General features: G+C 41.9%; 1 protein-coding gene across 1 annotated transcript in view; it reads right to left on the bottom strand.

Annotated features, from left to right (window-relative positions):
• Window positions 1-5,636: 5,636 nt before the first annotated feature.
• Window positions 5,637-19,019, bottom strand: part of pdgfc (platelet derived growth factor c) — an 85,598-nt gene continuing 72,215 nt past the window's right edge. The window contains exons 4-6 of the mRNA XM_024429507.2: window positions 8,392-8,575; window positions 7,909-8,126; window positions 5,637-6,867 (exon numbers count right to left, since the gene is read on the bottom strand). Coding sequence (XP_024285275.1) covers window positions 6,754-6,867; window positions 7,909-8,126; window positions 8,392-8,575 — 516 coding nt within the window. The 3' untranslated portion in view covers window positions 5,637-6,753. The remainder of the gene's footprint in view (window positions 6,868-7,908; window positions 8,127-8,391; window positions 8,576-19,019) is intronic.

The following is a 19,019-nucleotide window of genomic DNA, read 5'->3' as shown; positions in this document are numbered from 1 at the left end:
GGGGGCCCAACCTCTGGGGGACCCCCGGATGGTGGTGTGTGTGCTACACCAGCGAGCCGCAGGCTCCCTGAATCCAAAAGTAGGAGACCATAGTCACAACATCCATGATACTGCTCACATGTTTGTTTTCTTTAAAGGTAGACTCAGTGATATTACGAATATGCAGAAAATAAACAGCACAGTGGTTCAATTTCCCGCAACAACTAAGAGTGTTGAAGCGTGAGGTTCAACTTCTCCTCTGTTTTGGTGCCCTGACTACCATGCTGTGAACAGAGTGACGGGAACCCTTGCACATGCGCAGAGACTGTGTTTGACTATGAGAGTGTGAAGTCTTGCATCTCACTCATCTCAACATCTGCACTGCTGCTCGTGGCAACTTCATTTCGCCGAGTCTACCTTAAAGATCTTTGTTCTCTGGTTGCGCCAACCTATCGGTGGTGTTATTGTGCCAATTGAATCGCTAGCCATTTGTATACCACAAGTAATGCAATGCAACAAACCCTTTGTTTTCAGGTTACAGTCAAAATGATAGTGTGTCGTGTTAGACTTGTGACAGGGCCACTGCCTCTTGCTGGACCCTAACTATACCCGTAGGTGATGTTGTGGACTAGCGGGGGTGACCAATATTCAATAGGACACGCTGCCGCTCTATGATGGTGCATCTATATGTCTATATAAAGCTAGCATTGCAATCCATTCCATATATCTCACAAATGTACCTACGATAATATCCAATCAAATTTGAGTTGTCACAGGCACCAAATACCTGACCGTGAAATGTTTACTTTACAAGCCCTTAACGAACAATTCAGTTCAAGAAATAGAGTTGAGAAAATTTTGACTAAATAAACTAAAGTAAAAAATGAACAATGACACAAAACAACATAACAATAACGAGGCTATATACAGGGGGTACTGGTGCCAGTTAGTCGAGGTAGTTTGTAGATTGTGTTGGGGTAAAGTGACTATGCATAGGTAATAAACAGCGAGTAGCAGCAGTGTAAAAACAAATTGTAGGGTTGGGGGGTCAATATAAATAGTCTGTGTGGCCATTTGATTGAGCCGTGTCACAATGCATTAGGTCAGGGGCTAGGTAGCCATACACTACCAATGTATTGTGCTTGTGTCACTATATCAAGTCCAGCTTCGTTCTTGCACTGTCCAATGTTCTTGGTTGGTGATCTGGCTTTTGTTTAGTTTCTTGAGTACAACGGGATCAAAAAAGCATGAACAACCAGGTGATTTACCAGGTGACGCTGGTAAATTATGCTACAGCTACTCTCTGTTCATCATATACAGTATGCATAGTCACTTTAACCATATCTACATACTACCTCAATCAGCCTGACTAACCGGTGTCTCTATATTTTTGTCTCATCAGACCACATGACCTTCTCCCATTCCTCCTCTGGATCATCCAGATGGTCCTTGGCAAACTTCAGATGGGCCTGGACATGCGCTGGCTTGAGCAGGGGGACCTTGCGTGTGCTGCAGGATTTTAATCTATGACGGCATAGTGTGTTACTAATGGTTTTCTTTGAGACTGTAGTCCCAGCTCTCTTCAGGTCATTGTCCAGGTCCTGCCGTGTAGTTCTGGGCTGATCCCTCACCTTCCTCATGATCATTGATGCCCCACGAGGTGAGATCTTGCATGGAGCCCCAGACCGAGGGTGATTGACTGTCATCCTGAACTTCTTCCATTTTCTAATAATTGCACCAACGGTTGTTGCCTTCTCACCAAGCTGCTTGCCTATTGTCCTGTAGCCCATCACAGCCTTGTGCAGGTCTACAATTCAATTCCTGATGTCCTTACACAGCTCTCTGGTTCTGGCCAGTGTGGAGAGGTTGGAGTCTGTTTGATTGAATGTGTGGAGAGGTGTCTTTTATACAGGTAACGAGTTCAAACAGGTGCAGTTAATACAGGTAATGAGCGGAGAACAGGAGGGCTTCTTAAAGAAAAACTAACAGGTCTGTGAGAGCCGGAATTCAAATGGTAGGTGATCAAATACTTACTTATGTCATGCAATAAAATGGTAATTAATTACTTAAAAATCATACAATGTGATTTTCTGGATTTTTGTTTTAGATTCCGTCTCTCACAGTTGAAGTGTACCTATGATAAAAATTACAGACCTCTACATGCTTTGTAAATAGGAAAACCTGCAAAATCGGCAGTGTATCAAATACTTGTTCTCCCCGATACGATATGCTACTTATTCTTTTATCTTTTAAAACCACTTTTTTTGGGATGCACTCCTGTAAACGTAATATGCCTGATGACGTGTGAGTGGAGAAGGAGCTTTTTATTTTAATACAAGTACATTTTCGTCCAAGTTCACTCTCCTCGCTGCCTCTTCTCGATTACCTTTGACCTTTTCAAAAGGACGTGAGGAAGGATGGAGGAGAGAGGAAGCAGGAGTTGAGAAAATCTAATTGAGAGAAAACCAGAGATTAAAACCAATTTGATGTCAGAGGGACATTGCATTTCCCAGTACGGCAGCAGCTTGCTAGACACCGCAGCTCTAGGCAGGCCTATAATTATCCATTTCCAATTTGGCTTCTCCATCCATTCACAGACCTAATTAGACATTGGACATGTAGTCTGGAGATGGATACTCAGAACAGTATTTCTGCTAGACAGTACAAATAGGCTGTATTAAAGTTGCTCAGAAGAGTGCTGATCTAGGATCTGCTTTGCCTTTTATATCTTAATCAATACGGTTATATGGACCAGTGGGATCAGCACTCCAACGCTGACATTCTTTATGAATATGGACCATGGTGGAAAGCTGTTGATATGTTGTGAGTGCAGTCTGAAACTGTTCCAGGATCTGTGTCTTGGGGAGCCCATGGGAACAAAAAACTCCCAACAGATGGGGCTTGAGCTAAGAACTCTGAATGCTAGCAGTACCATGGAACACGGTTGAGGATGGTTCATGTGCTTGGATAGGGAGTGGGGTCTGCACACTTGGGTTCATGCAAGTTTACGATTTCTTTAAACTTGATTTTTTTTTCCATTGGTAAATTTTGTCCTAAAAGTTGAGGCCAAGTAGTGGTTGTGGAACATGTCTTGTTACAAAAGAAGACAAAAAAGGGGCATTTGAATACCACACATAACTGACCGTGCTGTTTCGTGTGTTTTGCCAGCAAAGGGAGAGAAAAAAAGAAAGTCTGTCCGGGGCCGAGGGAGGGAGTCTGTTTAATATTATAAACCAGTGGAACTCGGTGGGTTTATGCAGTAGCATCTGGCGTCACAGCAGACGTCTGCCAGGCCGTACATTAGATCAGAATATTTGGCTGGGACAGCTATCGGAGACGGACAAATGAGAACCTCCCCCTGGTTGACCTCATGGCCCAAAAGGGTTGGATGGAACAACGCTGCACAGTATTTTGATATGTGGTGATACAAGCCCTCCAGGGTGTGGTGACCCATAGAAAGAGAGAGAAACCAGAGAGACTGTTGAAAGGCATTTAGGGTTTGTGTAATGTTTGGAATGGTTGCGGTCATCGATGGATTTGAAGTACACAATATACTAAAATCAAACCATTCCTTAGGTGTTTTTGGAAAGACATTAACGCAATATGCCATGCAGACAACCTGGCCTCCAAACCTTTGGCACTGTACGATGGGTAGAGCAGGTTGGTTGCTGACGTTGCCGAGATGGCCCATCCCAGACTATGTTACATTCTCCAATCTTGACAGAGGAGTCATGGATTTATTCATCGCGCATCTGGGACAGCGTGCATTTACACACTAAATAGAATTACATAACTCTACAGCATGCATGCACACACGCACACACACACACAAACAATTATCTTCAGCATGTCCTAACATCAGGGAGATCCTCTCACTCTGCCTGTAAGCACAACCCATTCCAGATTGTCCTCTCTGTACAGATAATTGGTGAATAATTCTAAACCATATAAACATAATTTCAGTGAACCTGATGTCTATCAAATAGATTAAATTAACTGCAGTGGTGTATCGCAGTTTAAACTATATTGATTTTTATAGATTTTTTCTTTATTGCCATGGGGCAGAGCAAAAAATGTGCCATTTTATAGCTGATCTCATGCTATTTTATACATTTTGCCATCATAAAATGTGGCTGTTTAGAGCCAATTTTCCTGTAATTCTAAACATTTTGTCATGAGCCTGAGAGAAAAAAAAAAAAAAAAAAAAAAAATATATATATATATATAAATAAAAAAATAAAAAAAAATATAATTAATCGTGGCTTCTGATGTTCATATGCTATCGGTGGGCCTGACCTGCGGGGCAACCCCAACTCCTAAAAAAAAGTATAAATATAATTACATTTCAATGACATTTTGTTGCCATGAGGCAGAGAAGCATTTGCAGTTTTACAGCTAATATAATGCTATTCTACACATTTTGCCATGAGGCTGAGAGAAAAAGCTTGTGGGGCTGTGTGCTACGCCAGTGAAGAACTGTACTACTAGTTATATTTCAACAGTAAGGCCTGGATTCAATCAGATCGAGTGTTAACCAGCATTGGCTGACATCCGCATAGCAGATATTTTGGCAGTGTTGGAGGCATGAGCTGACAGAATCGGTGAGCGGCTACTCGTGTCACAAACCACTCCCCTTATTTTCCCTACTGCGTTAGAAATTCAAAACGGTGCTAGAAAGTGTAGGCTCGATCCATGTCAGAAATTTTGACAAAGTAGTCCATTTTTTATTAGAAAAAAATCCCTCCTGCCTGTGATGTTCTGATTTGGTTGAGGGCTGCTCAGCTAAATGTGTCTCTGTCATCAATCAGTTGGTTACTGTTCTTATCGTTTCTCATTCCCCTCCTTTACACAGCAATTATTTTTTAATGGTCTTGCCTTTTCTATTTATTTAATGAATGCAGGGAGAAGTTATATCTAATTGTTTTGTTATAGAGTGGTAATAAAATATGCACATTGGAAATCCAATCAGCCATTACCTTAGCCATTCCTTGATTAAACAACAACTGTGAATGTAATTGTTTGATTATTTTCCGACCTCATTAATTGAGAGACATGAGTAGAGTTCCTAGATTACTGGTGCATAGAACAGCTATTTACACTGATATCTGACAGTGGTGGGTTTTTCACATTGACAGTACCCACTGTTGATGAAATGCACAGTCAGAAAAGTAATTTCACTGTTTTACATCCTATGATACTTTGTCCATGAAGTGTATAAGGTGTCACAACAGGCGTACTTAAAAAGGTGCTATCTAGAACCTAAAAGGGTTCTTTGGCTGTCCTAATAGGAGACCCTTCAGGGGAAAAAAACACTTTTTTGGTTCCAAGTAGAACCGTTTTGTGTTCCATGTAGAACAATTTCCACTTAGGGTTCTACATGGAACTCAAAAGGGTTTTTACTTGAAACCAAAAAGGGTTCTCCTATGGGGACAGCTGAAGAATCCTTTTGGAACCCTTTTTTTCAGGATCTATGACCATAATCCTATTCTGTTAGATGACTGATATGCCACCAAATGTAATTTCCTCAGTCAATATTCCCTGATAATACTAATTTATACCATTACAATAACAATGAGAAACAGACACAATGCTTTATCTTGACACCAACTGAAAGTCCTTATATTGCAGAGGACTATGTCAAAATAGAAGTACCCATCTCCAGTAACACATCGACTGATTTATTTCTACTGACCGATACATACAACAAAATAGATCATAAAAGGGCATGTTAAATAACTTTGGTACGCAGAGAAGAGAACACACCCATATTTGAGATGACGTGGACATAGAAATATTTGAAGATGGACACTCAACAACTGTGCAAATGACAGAGAAACAACCATTTCAGCATACAAAAAAAGCATTCTGGACAATAACTTCCCTTTCATTGAACAAATAAATATTGAGTATCCATTCTGTTCCACGCACTAGTTGGGGTTATATGAAGTTATAAAGCAAGCAAATTTTTACACCTTTGCTACGACGGTATGTACGTTGAAATGCAACAAAACTGTACCCACTTGGTTTAAGTGTGCAACTTTATCTCCTCAATGAATACAAGTATCTTTGGTAGAAAAAGACAACAGTACAGGAAAAACCATGAAAATGAAATACTTACACATAATATAGTTTGTATCAGTAAGACAGTCAACATTACCATTATGTCACTCCAAAGATCTAATAGATGGGAAAACAGAGGGGAGTGGGGAATCGCTGATAAAAAGGACCATTATTTTCCTGTTTTATAGGAATAATAAAGTACCAGAGGGATTGGCCTGAAGGAAGCTCATTTCTCTACAGAAAAGTACTTGAAGAAGAAGGAGCCCATTTTCCGAGATACTCTCTGGCCACGTTTGTTGAATTTCAACAAGAACCCTTAAAGGATTTGGCACAAAAAAAAGGCACACAAAAAATGACGCTAAACCAACGCTGCCAAAGATGTCCCTTAGCACCAGTTCCGATCTCTGAGAAGCAAAGGGAGAGAGCCTTCAGAGAGTGAAGAATGAATAAGATAGGTCTATCAATTCCTGTCTCTCCAATGCACTCAGTCAGCTACAGGTCCTCCACAGCGGCAAGATCCATCCACAAATGAAGTAGTTCCAGTCAGTTTGTATTCTCGTCCAATTAGCAAGATGAGAAAGGACAAGCAAAGCAATCCCATTTTCTCCTCACTCTCAATGGAGATGGTTAGGGTTTGCCTGGGAGATGCTGGAAGACGTGTGCAGTTTCGAGTGTCTCCTGGGATGCCGGTGGCACCGGTACACAGGTTTGGGATCAGTCCCAGTCGTCTTTGCAAACACAGTCGCACTCCTCGTGGTGTTCCAAGGGCACATCGGTCATGGACTTCTGCAGGCCTCGGCCCCCGCTTCGGTGCTTCAGCAGGAGAACCTACAGAGAGCGGCAAGCCAGAGCTCAGATTGAGAGTTTGGGACAGGCACTGCACCAAAACAACTTCAAACACATTGACACGTGTGTGTGTGTATGTATATATATATATTATATATATATATATATATATATATATATATATTATATATATATATATTCACAGCTGTAATGGAAACAGATAGTCTCTCTATAATTTGTATAAATGCCGACAGATCATTTGTTCTTTTGACATGGTGGAATCTTTTTGTGTCCGTAAAATGTTTTATGCGGGAAATGGTGGTGGAAACACCTTTATGAGCCAAAAAGTGATATAAAGACCATCATATCGACGTAAACTTGGAGTCACGCAATGATATGGTGTGTGGTCCTCCCACTACGACTCAGGAAACCATGCAGCTTATTAGGCTACAGATGCAAAACGTTATGATGAACTTTACAGGGTGGTGAAAGTGCACGTGATCTTGATGCTCCTTTCCAATCAATATCGAGAGTATTATTCTGGTGACATGATATGATTGATGCTTGACGGCAATCTGACTAATAAAATAAAAATCTCTCTGTTAACCATAATAATCTCACTGTAGATGAGCCTGCCCGCATAGTATCTTGCAAGCAGTTGGCTAGTAACGCAATTTAATCTATAGAGTTGAAAACGCGATGGAAACACATTGAACTTTATATTTGTATTCGGTACATGAAAGCTTAAGTGAAAAAGTACATTGTGTGCACTACGTCATCACCCACTGATTTTTATCCGCAACAAGTCTGTTTGGTGGAATCACACCAATATATTTGAATATACACATAAATAACCAGATGTCATTTTGTTATGATACATTAGCTTGCTTTTATTATGCTGATCTTTCTTAAAAATAATTAACTTCAAGTTTAAGTAGCACATTATGACCCTTGTCTAGAGCTGCAAAGTTAACTTTCCCATAATTCCCAGGTTTTCCAGAAATCCTGGATTTCCAGTTCATTCCCTTCTGATTCCAGGGATATTAAAATCTCAGAGAATTGGGAAAGTTGCCACACTTTTACCTCGTGGTACTTCTTGACGACCCGGGAAGGCACACACTGGCAGTCGGTGCAGCGATGCGAGCAGCAGGCACAGTTGCCCCCGCAGCGCTTCACCAGGAGGCAGCTGGGCCAGAAGATGGCGTCCGTCCTCTTGAGCTCCTCGCGCAGGGAGATGGAGAAGTTGCGGGGCGTGCAGCTGTACAGTCTCACCTCTTCTCTCAACAGGTTGAGATCCACTCCTGTTCAAGAAATAGATTAAACCTCACCACGTCAACCTAAACGGATTAGATACCTTTTACTATATTACAAAAAGGGGCATCAATTTCTAAAACAGGTTCAATTGCCAAGATATAATTTCAAGATAAAACTGTTTGTGAAAGGTTATGCTCAACTGCAGCTGTATGTCTGTTTTTCCCTCCATCTCAACATGACATACCTTTCTTCCACTGCAATTCCTATCACTAGAACCCCTGTTAGCCGTTTGAGAAGCGGCAGTCGCTGTACCTCTGGATTTCTTGTTGTGGAGGAATGACTTCCCCAGGATGTGCCACGTGGGCTTGTATAGGTCTTCCATGTCAAGCTGCCATCTCTCAGGCTCCAGGTACTTCATGACCTCCTCCACGGTACCGAGGCCAGCCACGGCCTCAGACAACGCATCTGCGCTCTGCAGAGATGGAGTTACCTCGGGCTTCGACACACACATAAGAAAACCGACACAAAGGAAGATGGGGAAAAGGTTTCATAGACTTCAGGCTCATGGTCTAAACTGAATTAAGCATAATTTAATGGCCACTTTTAGAGAGCCCCATACAAAGATTGCTGCATTGAAGAGGTTTAAACTGAGTTACAGTTATTACCAGCAAAACCCCCATACAAAGTAACTTAAGCTCTACATAATGAGTGATTGTGCTACAGTGCATTACAAAACCGAACATCAAAGCTCCATTTGTTTTGGCATCACTGTAGATTCCACTTCTCTCAGCTACATATTCATCCTGACATAACTACAGCAGCAACAAGGCTCAAGTTAAGACTCATCAGTTCCATTTGTTTTCCCTGACTGATATCTCCACCTAAGACACAGAGCGGTGCAGTAGATTGATGCCTGGGGTATTGATATCCCCACATGAGACTAATCCACCAGATACCTTTCTGGTCTGTGATACTCTGGCTGAGTCCCAAATTACACCCAATTGTCTATATAGTGCACTACTTTTGACTAAGGTCCATTGCCTGTGTTGAAAAGTAGTGTACCATCTCTGCTCATTCTGTCTGACATGTCAGCTTGCGTGTAGCTTTACGTGGCAATACAGACCCAATCCTGTGTGACTGACAAGTTGAATGCATCACTGTGACACCAGCAAGCAAGCACTGCTAATATGGACACTAAAAAGCAGCACTAAAACGTTTACTTTATTTAGTACATTGATTACTAGTGGAATCCAACTCCCTATATTATCACAGTGTAGGCCTATCAAAAGCTTTGACAAAATCCTATGTGAAATGTCTAATGCCTAGATGACAAACAATCAAGAAATCTTGATGGGAGTCATAATAGAGGAAAAAGAGGGATTTCATTTGATGGGGGGGACAGTTTTCATCTCAGACAGACTAAAGATATACAGAACGAATCAGGGAAAAGGAGTCGCCACAGGATTGGCAATGTCACATTGAATAATGGAAGTGATACGGGAACGACTGTTCTGATTCACTGACAACGTAATACCATGTAATACACTCGGAAATTACCGTCAGCACTCCTTCAACATTTGGCTCCCTTTGGTGCTGCCACTGCATGATAAGATTAGAGAGGAAGGCTAGAGTTTAGCAACATGGCCGAGGCAGAGGTCGGAAAATGTAGTTTATGCAAATGTGTTTATGCCAAGTGGTTTAGTGATCTGTTGATGTCTGTGGTGCCTTGTATGAACAACTTCACATTGAATAAATTAAAAAATTGAGATTTACTGTGAATGGCAGTTCTTAGAAAAGTGGGCAAAGTGAAATGTGACAGGACTTTTCATCCAAATGCACTGGTCATGCGGTTTGATTAAAAAGACAATATTTATCATAAATACCAAAAAAGAACATTAAGAGCATGAAAGAATTGTCTCTGGAGATCAACAAAAGGCAAAACATCTTGCCATTGCTTTTCTATGAGAAAAGTAGAGATTTTTGCTTCATAGCAGAAGCACGCAATGTGAATCCTGTTACTGTTGCCTGGTCTTGGCAGTGGATACCAGTGTAGAATGGGAACCATTAACAGCTTGTGAATGCAGACGGTGCTACACTCCTCCAATTAACGGCACTCTGTAGGCACGGCGTCAGAAGCGGCAGCCAAGCGCTCCTTAAAAGAGACAGATGAAATGTGAAGCTTTGTGAAGATGATGAGAGCCCTGACTAAAAGTCATAACTTTGGACTAGCATGAATTCTCTGAAATTGTTCAACTGTGGTATCAAGAGTACGGTCGTTCGGTAGTCTTAGTTTTTCCTCCAAAGTGTTCAGTTGTAGCAGAAGCGATCATCTATTATGGGATGGTAGATATGGAAGCGCAGAGGGTTATTTCCCAAATACCAATGTGGTGAAAATTGTCATTGGTGGAACAATGCCCACATCGACACAAATGTGAAAGCCTGAAGCCCTTTGAGTGATCGTGTTTGTAATTGAATGTTTCCTTATACTTCTAACTAACAGCACCACCACACAACACAATTGTATTTGTAATAAAAAGGAAAGGCAGACAAAACCACCAATATAAAATGCGATGGAACTGAGTCAGACTACGTGTATTTAGCCAATTATTTGCACAGCTATCAAAATGTGCAAGTCATCAACTCGGATCACTTTGACATAACTAAGCTATGACATCTCCTTGCATAGCAACCCTGCAAATATTTGTGCCTTATAACTGCAGTTAACATGTTCACATTCTAACTTTTTTTAATTTTTTTATTGTGGTGCCTGATACTAAGTATTTCATCTTAGCCACAACTTCATCGGCTAAGAATTAGCCCAGCACAGAATAGCGTCTATTGTATTCTGCAGCCATAGCTAAAAGGTGTTTCAAATTGGTTGCAAGCTGTGTCAATCTTTTATAAGGAAAATAGCTTAGCAGGCAGACAAGGGGCTTAGACCGCAACTCCTGCCAGAAATGACAGAGTGGGCCGTGTGTGTGTGTGTGTAGAGTGAGGAGTGGTAGAGCAGAACTAGACATCTGAGGCATGTGCAGAGGTGAATGGACACAGTGTACAAAACATTAAGAACTCCTTCCTAATATTGACTGGCACAATTCATTGGGGCATGGACTCGACAAGGTGTCAAAAAGCGTTCCAAAGGGATGCCGGCCCATGTTGGCTCCAATGTTTCCCACAGTCTTGTCAAGTTGGCTGGATGTCCTTTGGGTGGTGGACCATTCTTGATACACACGGGACACTGTTAACCGTGAAAAACCCATCAGCATTGCAGTTCTTGACACAATCCGGTGCACCTGGCACCTACTAACATCCCATGTTCAAAGGCACTGAAATCTTTTGTCTTGCCCATTCACGCATACACAATCCATGCCTCAATTGTTGCAAGGCTTAAAAATCCTTTGTTAACCTGTCTCCTCCCCTTGATTAACCCTGATTTAACAGGTGACATCAATAAGGCATCTTATCTTTCACCTGGTCAGTCTGTCATAGAAATAGCAGGTGTTCTTAATGTTTTGTACACAGTGTATGTATATACACATGAACTATGCCAGGAGGCAATGAATAATGTCTGACAGGAACGTCTAAATCCAGGAAAACATATAAAAAGTGTTGAACCACAATCCCATTGTGTAAGCCATTGTCACTTTCTTGCAGGGTTGCATATTGTGGAGGAATGTGATCAGCTCCACTGCAGGGAAATATGACACAGATATTGCGTAAATAAGTAGATATACATTGTTACAGAATACTACACAAACAGTTAGCTCCAAAAGTATTGGGACAGTGACGCATTTTTTGTTGTTTTGGCTCAGTAGTCAAGCGATTTGAATGTAAACTGATACAATGACTATGAGGTAAACATTTTCTACAACTTGATTGGAGTCCACCTGTGGTTAATTCAATTGATTTGAAATTATTTGGAAAAGGCACACACCTGTCAATATAAGGTCCCACAGTTCACAGTGCATGTTAGTGCAAAAACCAAGCCAGGAGGTCGAAGGAATTGTCCATAGTTCTCTGAGACAGGATTGTGTCGAGGCACAGATATGGGTAAGGGTACAAAAAAAACGCATTGAAGGTCCCCAAGAACAGAGTGGTCTCCATCATTCTTAAATGGAAGAAGTTTGGAACCACCAAGACTCTTCCTAAAGATGGCTGCCCAGCCAAACTGAGCAAATGGGTGAGAAGGGTTTTGGTCAGTGAGGTGACCAAGAACCCGATGGTCATACTAATAGAGCTCCAGAGTTCCTCTGTGGAGATGGGAGAACCTTCCAGAAGGACAATCATCTCTACAGCACTCCCCCAATCAGGTTTTTATGTTAGAGTGGCCAGACGGAAGCCACACATCAGGAAAAGGCACGACAGCCCGCTTGGAGTATGCCAAAAGGCACTTAAGGAACTCTCAGACCATGACAAACAAGATTCTCTGGTCTGATGAAACCAAGATTGAAGTCTTTCGCCAGAATGCTAAGAATCACATCTGGAGGAAACCTGGCACCATCCCTACGGTGAAGCATGGGTGGCAGCATCATGCTGTGGGGATGTTTTTCAGTATCAGGGACTGGGAGACTAGTCAGGATCGAGGGAAAGATGAACAGAGCAAAGGACAGAGGGATCCTTGATGAAAACCTGTTCCAGAGTGCTCAGGTTCACCTTCCAACAGGACAAGAACCCTAAGCACACAGCCAAGACAATGCAGGAATGGCCCAGCCAGAGCCTGGACTTGAACATCTCTGGAAAGACCTGAAAAATAGCTATGCAGTGACACTCTCCATCCAAGCTGACAGAGCTTCTGATCTGAAGAGAAGAATGGGAGAAACTCCCCAAATACAGGTGTGCCAAGCTTGTAGCGTCATATCCAAGAAGACTTGAGGCTGTGCTTCAACAAAGTACGGAGTAAAGGGTCTGAATACTTATTTTTAATAAATTTGCAAAAATGTCCAAAAACATGTATTTGCTTTGTCATTATCAAGTATTGTGTCTCGACCGAGGATGGGGAAAAAAAACATTAAATCCATTTCAGAAAACAGCTGTAACGTAACAAAATGTGGAAAAAGTCAAGGGGTCTGAATACCTTCCGAACGCACTGTATGTTTATTAGTAGTCGAAAGTTTAGTATTATGTTCCATATTCCAAGCACACAATGATTACATCAAGCTTGTGACTCACCAAACGCTTCTAACACGTTTGTCGTTTGTTTTGGTTGCAATTCAGATTATTTTTTGCCCAATTGAAATCATTTAATGGCATCGGACCGAGGCTCTGCATCTGTCCTCGTGCTCCTAGACCTTAGTGCTGCTTTTGATACCATCGATCACCACATTCTTTTGGAGAGATTGGAAACACAAATTGGTCTACACGGACCATTTCTGGCCTGGTTTAGATCTTATCTGTCGGAAAGATATCAGTTTGTCTCTGTGAATGGTTTGTCCTCTGACAAATCAACTGTAAATTTCGGTGTTCCTCAAGGTTCCGTTTTGGGACCACTATTGTTTTCACTATATATTTTACCTCTTGGGGATGTTATTCGAAAACATAATGTTAACTTTCACTGCTATGCGGATGACACACAGCTGTACATTTCAATGAAACATGGTGAAGCCCCAAAATTGCCCTTGCTAGAAGCATGTGTTTCAGACATAAGGAAGTGGATGGCTGCAAACTTTCTACTTTTAAACTCGGACAAAACAGAGATGCTTGTTCTAGGTCCCAAGAAACAAAGAGATCTTCTGTTGAATCTGACAATTAATCTTAATGGTTGTAAAGTCGTCTCAAATAAAACTGTGAAGGACCCTCGGCGTTACTCTGGACCCTGATCTCTCTTTTGAAGAACATATCAAGACCATTTCAAGGACAGCTTTTTTCCATCTACGTAACATTGCAAAAATCAGAAACTTTCTGTCCAAAAATGATGCAGAAAAATTAATCCATGCTTTTGTCACTTCTAGGTTAGACTACTGCAATGCTCTAGTTTCCGGCTACCCGGATAAAGCACTAAATAAACTTCAGTTAGTGCTAAATACGGCTGCTACAATCCTGACTAGAACCAAAGAATTTGATCATATTACTCCAGCTAGCCTCTCTACACTGGCTTCCTGTCAAAGCAAGGGCTGATTTCAAGGTTTTACTGCTAACCTACAAAGCATTACATGGGCTTGCTCCTACCTATCTCTCTGATTTGGTCCTGCCGTACATACCTACACGTACGCTACAGTCACAAGACGCAGGCCTCCTAATTGTCCCTAGAATTTCTAAGCAAACAGCTGGAGGCAGGGCTTTCTCCTATAGAGCTCCATTTTTATGGAACGGTCTGCCTACCCATGTCAGAGACGCAAACTCGGTCTCAACCTTTAAGTCTTTACTGAAGACTCATCTCTTCAGTGGGTCATATGATTGAGTGTAGTCTGGCCCAGGAGTGGGAAGGTGAACGGAAAGGCTCTGGAGCAACAAACCACCCTTGCTGTCTCTGCCTGGCCGGTTTCCCTCTTTCCACTGGGATTCTCTGCTTCTAACCCTATTACAGGGGCTGAGTCACTGGAAGGGGTGCGTCACCTGAGTGGGTTGATTCACTGATCTTTGTGGGCTATACTCAGACTTGTCTCAGGATGGTAAGTTGGTGGTTGAAGTTATCCCTCTAGTGGTGTGGGGGCTGTGCTTTGGCAAAGTGGGTGGGGTTATATCCTTCCTGTTTGGCCCTGTCCGGGGGTGTCCTCGGATGGGGCCAGTGTCTCCTGACCCCTCCTGTCTCAGCCTCCAGTATTTATGCTGCAGTAGTTTATGTGTCGGGGGGCTGGGGTCAGTTTGTTATATCTGGAGTACTTCTCCTGTCCTATTCGGTGTCCTGTGTGAATCTAAGTGTGCGTTCTCTAATTCTCTCCTTCTCTCTTTCTTTCTCTCTCTCGGAGGACCTGAGCCCTAGGACCATGCCCCAGGACTACCTGACATGATGACTCCTTGCTGTCCCCAGTCCACCTGGCTGTGCTGCTGCTCCAGTTTCAACTGTTCTGCCTTATTATTATACGACCATGCTGGTCATTTATGAACATTTGAACATCTTGGCCATGTTCTGTTATAATCTCCACCCGGCACAGCCAGAAGGGGACTGGCCACCCCACATATGCTCTCTCTAATTCTCTCTTTCTTTCTCTCGGAGGAGGACCTGAGCCCTAGGACCATGCCCCAGGACTACCTGACATGATGACTCCTTGCTGTCCCCAGTCCACCTGACCATGCTGCTGCTCCAGTTTCAACTGTTCTGCCTTATTATTATTCGACCATGCTGGTCATTTATGAACAACACAGCCTGAAGAGGACTGGCCACCCCACATAGCCTGGTTCCTCTCTAGGTTTCTTCCTAGGTTTTGGCCTTTCTAGGGAGTTTTTCCTAGCCACCGTGCTTCTACACCTGCATTGCTTGCTGTTTGGGGTTTTAGGCTGGGTTTCTGTACAGCACTTTGAGATATCAGCTGATGTACGAAGGGCTATATAAATACATTTGATTTGATATGTATTGCTTAATTTTGGAGTCACTTTTATTGCAAACAAGATTAGAATATGTTTAATTTTCGGACTGATAGTCCTGAATGAATCGTGAATAATGATGAGTGAGAAAGTTACTGACAAACAAATATCATACCCCCATCTAAAAAAGCTAGCCTCCCCTGTTATTGTAATTATGAGAGATTGGCATGTCTTGGGGGTATGATATTTGGGTGTCTAACTTTCTCACTCATTATTATTCACGAATCATTCAGGACTATCCGTAGTCATGGTACTACCCACATAAATGTAGAAGTCTTTAGAAACATTCTATTCTTACTACATTTACAATAAGGGTGACTGTAAATGACAAACTAATCTGAAACAACCAAAACAAGCAAATGCAACTGTTGAGCATGTCTCCTCACTGTCATCTACACTGATTGAAGTGGATTAAACAAGTGACATCAATAAGGGATCACAGCTTTCACCTGGAGTCACCTGGTCAGTCTGTCATGGAATGGTGTTCTTAATGTTTTGTACACTCAGTGTAATCTCACACACACACACATTCAAAAGTTAGAAGAGGTGACTTCGGGATGCTGGCCTTCTTGGCAGAGTTGCAAAGAAAAAGCCATATCTCATAAAAAGCCAATAAAAATAAAAGATTAAGATGGGCAAAAGAACACAGACACTGAACAGAGGAACCCTGCCTAGAAGGCCAGCCTCCTCACTGTTGACGCTTAGAGCCAGTATGCGCTGTTCTGTGAAGGAAGTAGTACACAGCGTTGTACGAGATTTCTGGCATGGAATAGCCTTCATTTCTCAGAACAAGAACAGATGGATGAGTTTCAGAAGTAAGTTATTTGTTTCTGGTATTTTGAGCCTGTATTCGAAACCACAAATGTTGATGCTCCAGATACTCAACTAGTCTAAAGAAGGACAGTTGTATGCTGTGCTAACATAATTGCAAAAGGGTTTTCTAATGATCAATTAGCCTTTTAAAATGATAAACTTGGAAGAGCTCACAATGTGCCATTGGAACACAGGAGTGATGATTGCTGATAATGGGCCACTGTACGCCTATGTAGATAATAATAATCCATTTAAAAACATTTTTTATTTTTTTTAATCTGCCATTTTCAGCTACAATGGTCATTTACAAACTTAACAATGTCCACACTGCATTTCTGATCAATTTGATGTTATTTTAAAGGAAAAAAAAAATCTGCTTTTCTTTCAAAAACAAGGACATTTCTAAGTGACACCAGTTGAAGTCAGAAGTTTACATACACTTAGGTTGGAGTCATTAAAACGTGTTTTTCAACCAATCCACAAAGTTCTTGTTAACAAACTATAGCTTTAGCAAGGCGGTTAGGACATCTACTTTGTGCATGACATGTAATTTTTCCAACAATTGTTTACAACAATTGTTTACAGACAGACTATTTCACTTATAATTCACTGTATCACAATTCCAGTGGGTCAGAAGTTTACATACACTAAGTCGACTGTGCCTTCAAACAGCTTGGAAAATTCCAGAAAATGATGTCATGGCTTTAGAAGCTTCTGCTAGGCTAATTGAGTCAATTGGAGGTGTACCTGTGGATGTATTTCAAGGCCTACCTTCAAACTCAGTGCCTCTTTGCTTGACATCATGGGGAAAATCAAAAGAAATCAGCCAAGACCTCATAAAAAAAATTGTAGACCTCCACAAGTCTGGTTCATCCTTGGGAGCAATTTCCAAATTCCTGAAGGCACCACGTTCATCTGTTCAATAGTATGCAAGGATAAACACCATGGAACCAAGCAGCCGTCATACCGCTTGGGAAGGAGACGCGTTCTGTCTCCTAGAGATGAACGTACTTTGGTGTGAAAAGTGCAAATCAGTCTGAGAACAACAGCAAAGGACCTTATAAGATGCTGGAGGAAACAGGTACAAAAGTATCTGTATCCACAGTAAAACGAGCCCTATATCGACATTACCTGAAAGGCCACTCAACAAACAAGAAGCCACTGCTTCAAAACAGACATACTACGGTTTTCAACTGCACATGGGGACAAAGATCAATTTTTGGAGAAAAGTCCTCTGGTCTGATGAGACAAAAATAGAACTGTTTGACCATATTGATCATCGTAATGTTTGGAGGAAGACAGGGGAGGTTTGCAAGCCGAAGAACACCATCCCAACCGTGAAGCACGGGGGTGGCAGCATCATGTTGTGGGGGTGCTTTGCTGCAGGAGGGACTGGTGCACTTCACAAAATAGATAGCATCATGAGAGAGGAAAATTACGTGGATATATTGAGGCAATATCTCAAGACATAAGTCAGGAAGTTAAAGCTTGGTCTCAAATGGGTCTTCCAAATGGATAATGACCCCAAACATACTTCCAAAGTTGTGGCAAAATGGCTTAAGGACAAAGCAAAGCACCCCCACTCCATCACACCTCCTCCTACATGCTTCAAGGTGGGAACCACACAAGCAGAAATCATCCGTTCACCTACTTATCCGTTCTCCACCAACGCCGGTTGGACCAAAAATCTCAAATCTAGACTCATCAGACCAAAGGACAGATTTCCACCGGTCTAATGCAAATTGCTCGTGTTTCTTGTCCCAAGCAAATCTCTTCTTATTGGTGTCCTTTAGTAGTGGTTTCTTTGCAGCAATTCAACCATGAAGAACTGATTCACAGTCTGCTCTGAACAGTTGCTGTTGAGATGTGTCTGTTACTTCAACACTTAACCATTTATTTGGGCTGCAATCTGAGGTGCAGTGAACTCTAACAAACATATCCTTTGCAGCAGAGATAGCTCTGGGTCTTCCTTTCCTGTGGAGGTCCTCATGAGAGCCAATTTCATCATAGCGCTTGATGGTTTTTGTGACTGCACTTGAAGAAACTTTCAAAGTTCATGAAAAAGTCCGCATTGACTGACCTTCATGTCTTAAAGTAATGATGGAGTGTCAAATCAAATCAATTTATATAGTCCTTCTTACAACAGCTGATCTATCAAAGTGCTGTACAGAAACCCAGCCTAAAACCCCAAACAGCAAGCAATGAAGGTGTAGAAGCACGGTGGCTAGGAAAAACTCCATAGAAAGGCCAAAACCTAGGAAGAAACCTAGAGGAACCTATGAGGGGTGGCCAGTCCTCTTCTGGCTGTGCCGGGTGGAGATTATAACAGAACATGGCCAAGATGTTCATAAATGACCAGCATGGTCAAATAATGGCTAAGAAAATAATGGCTGTCATTTCTCTAAGCGTATTTGAGCTGCTCTTGCCATAATATGGACTTGGTCTTTTACCAAAAAGTTCTATCTTCTGTATACCACCCCTACCTTGTAACAACACAACTGATTGGCTCAAACGCATTAAGAAGGAAAGATATTCAACAAATTAACTTTTAACCAGGCACACCTGTTAATTCAAATGCATTCCAGGTGACTACCTCATGAAGCTGG

The sequence above is a fragment of the Oncorhynchus tshawytscha genome, linkage group LG08 (assembly GCF_018296145.1).
Source record: "Oncorhynchus tshawytscha isolate Ot180627B linkage group LG08, Otsh_v2.0, whole genome shotgun sequence".
Classification (NCBI taxonomy): Eukaryota; Metazoa; Chordata; class Actinopteri; order Salmoniformes; family Salmonidae; genus Oncorhynchus; species Oncorhynchus tshawytscha.
This window is presented reverse-complemented; position numbering and strand designations above follow the sequence as displayed.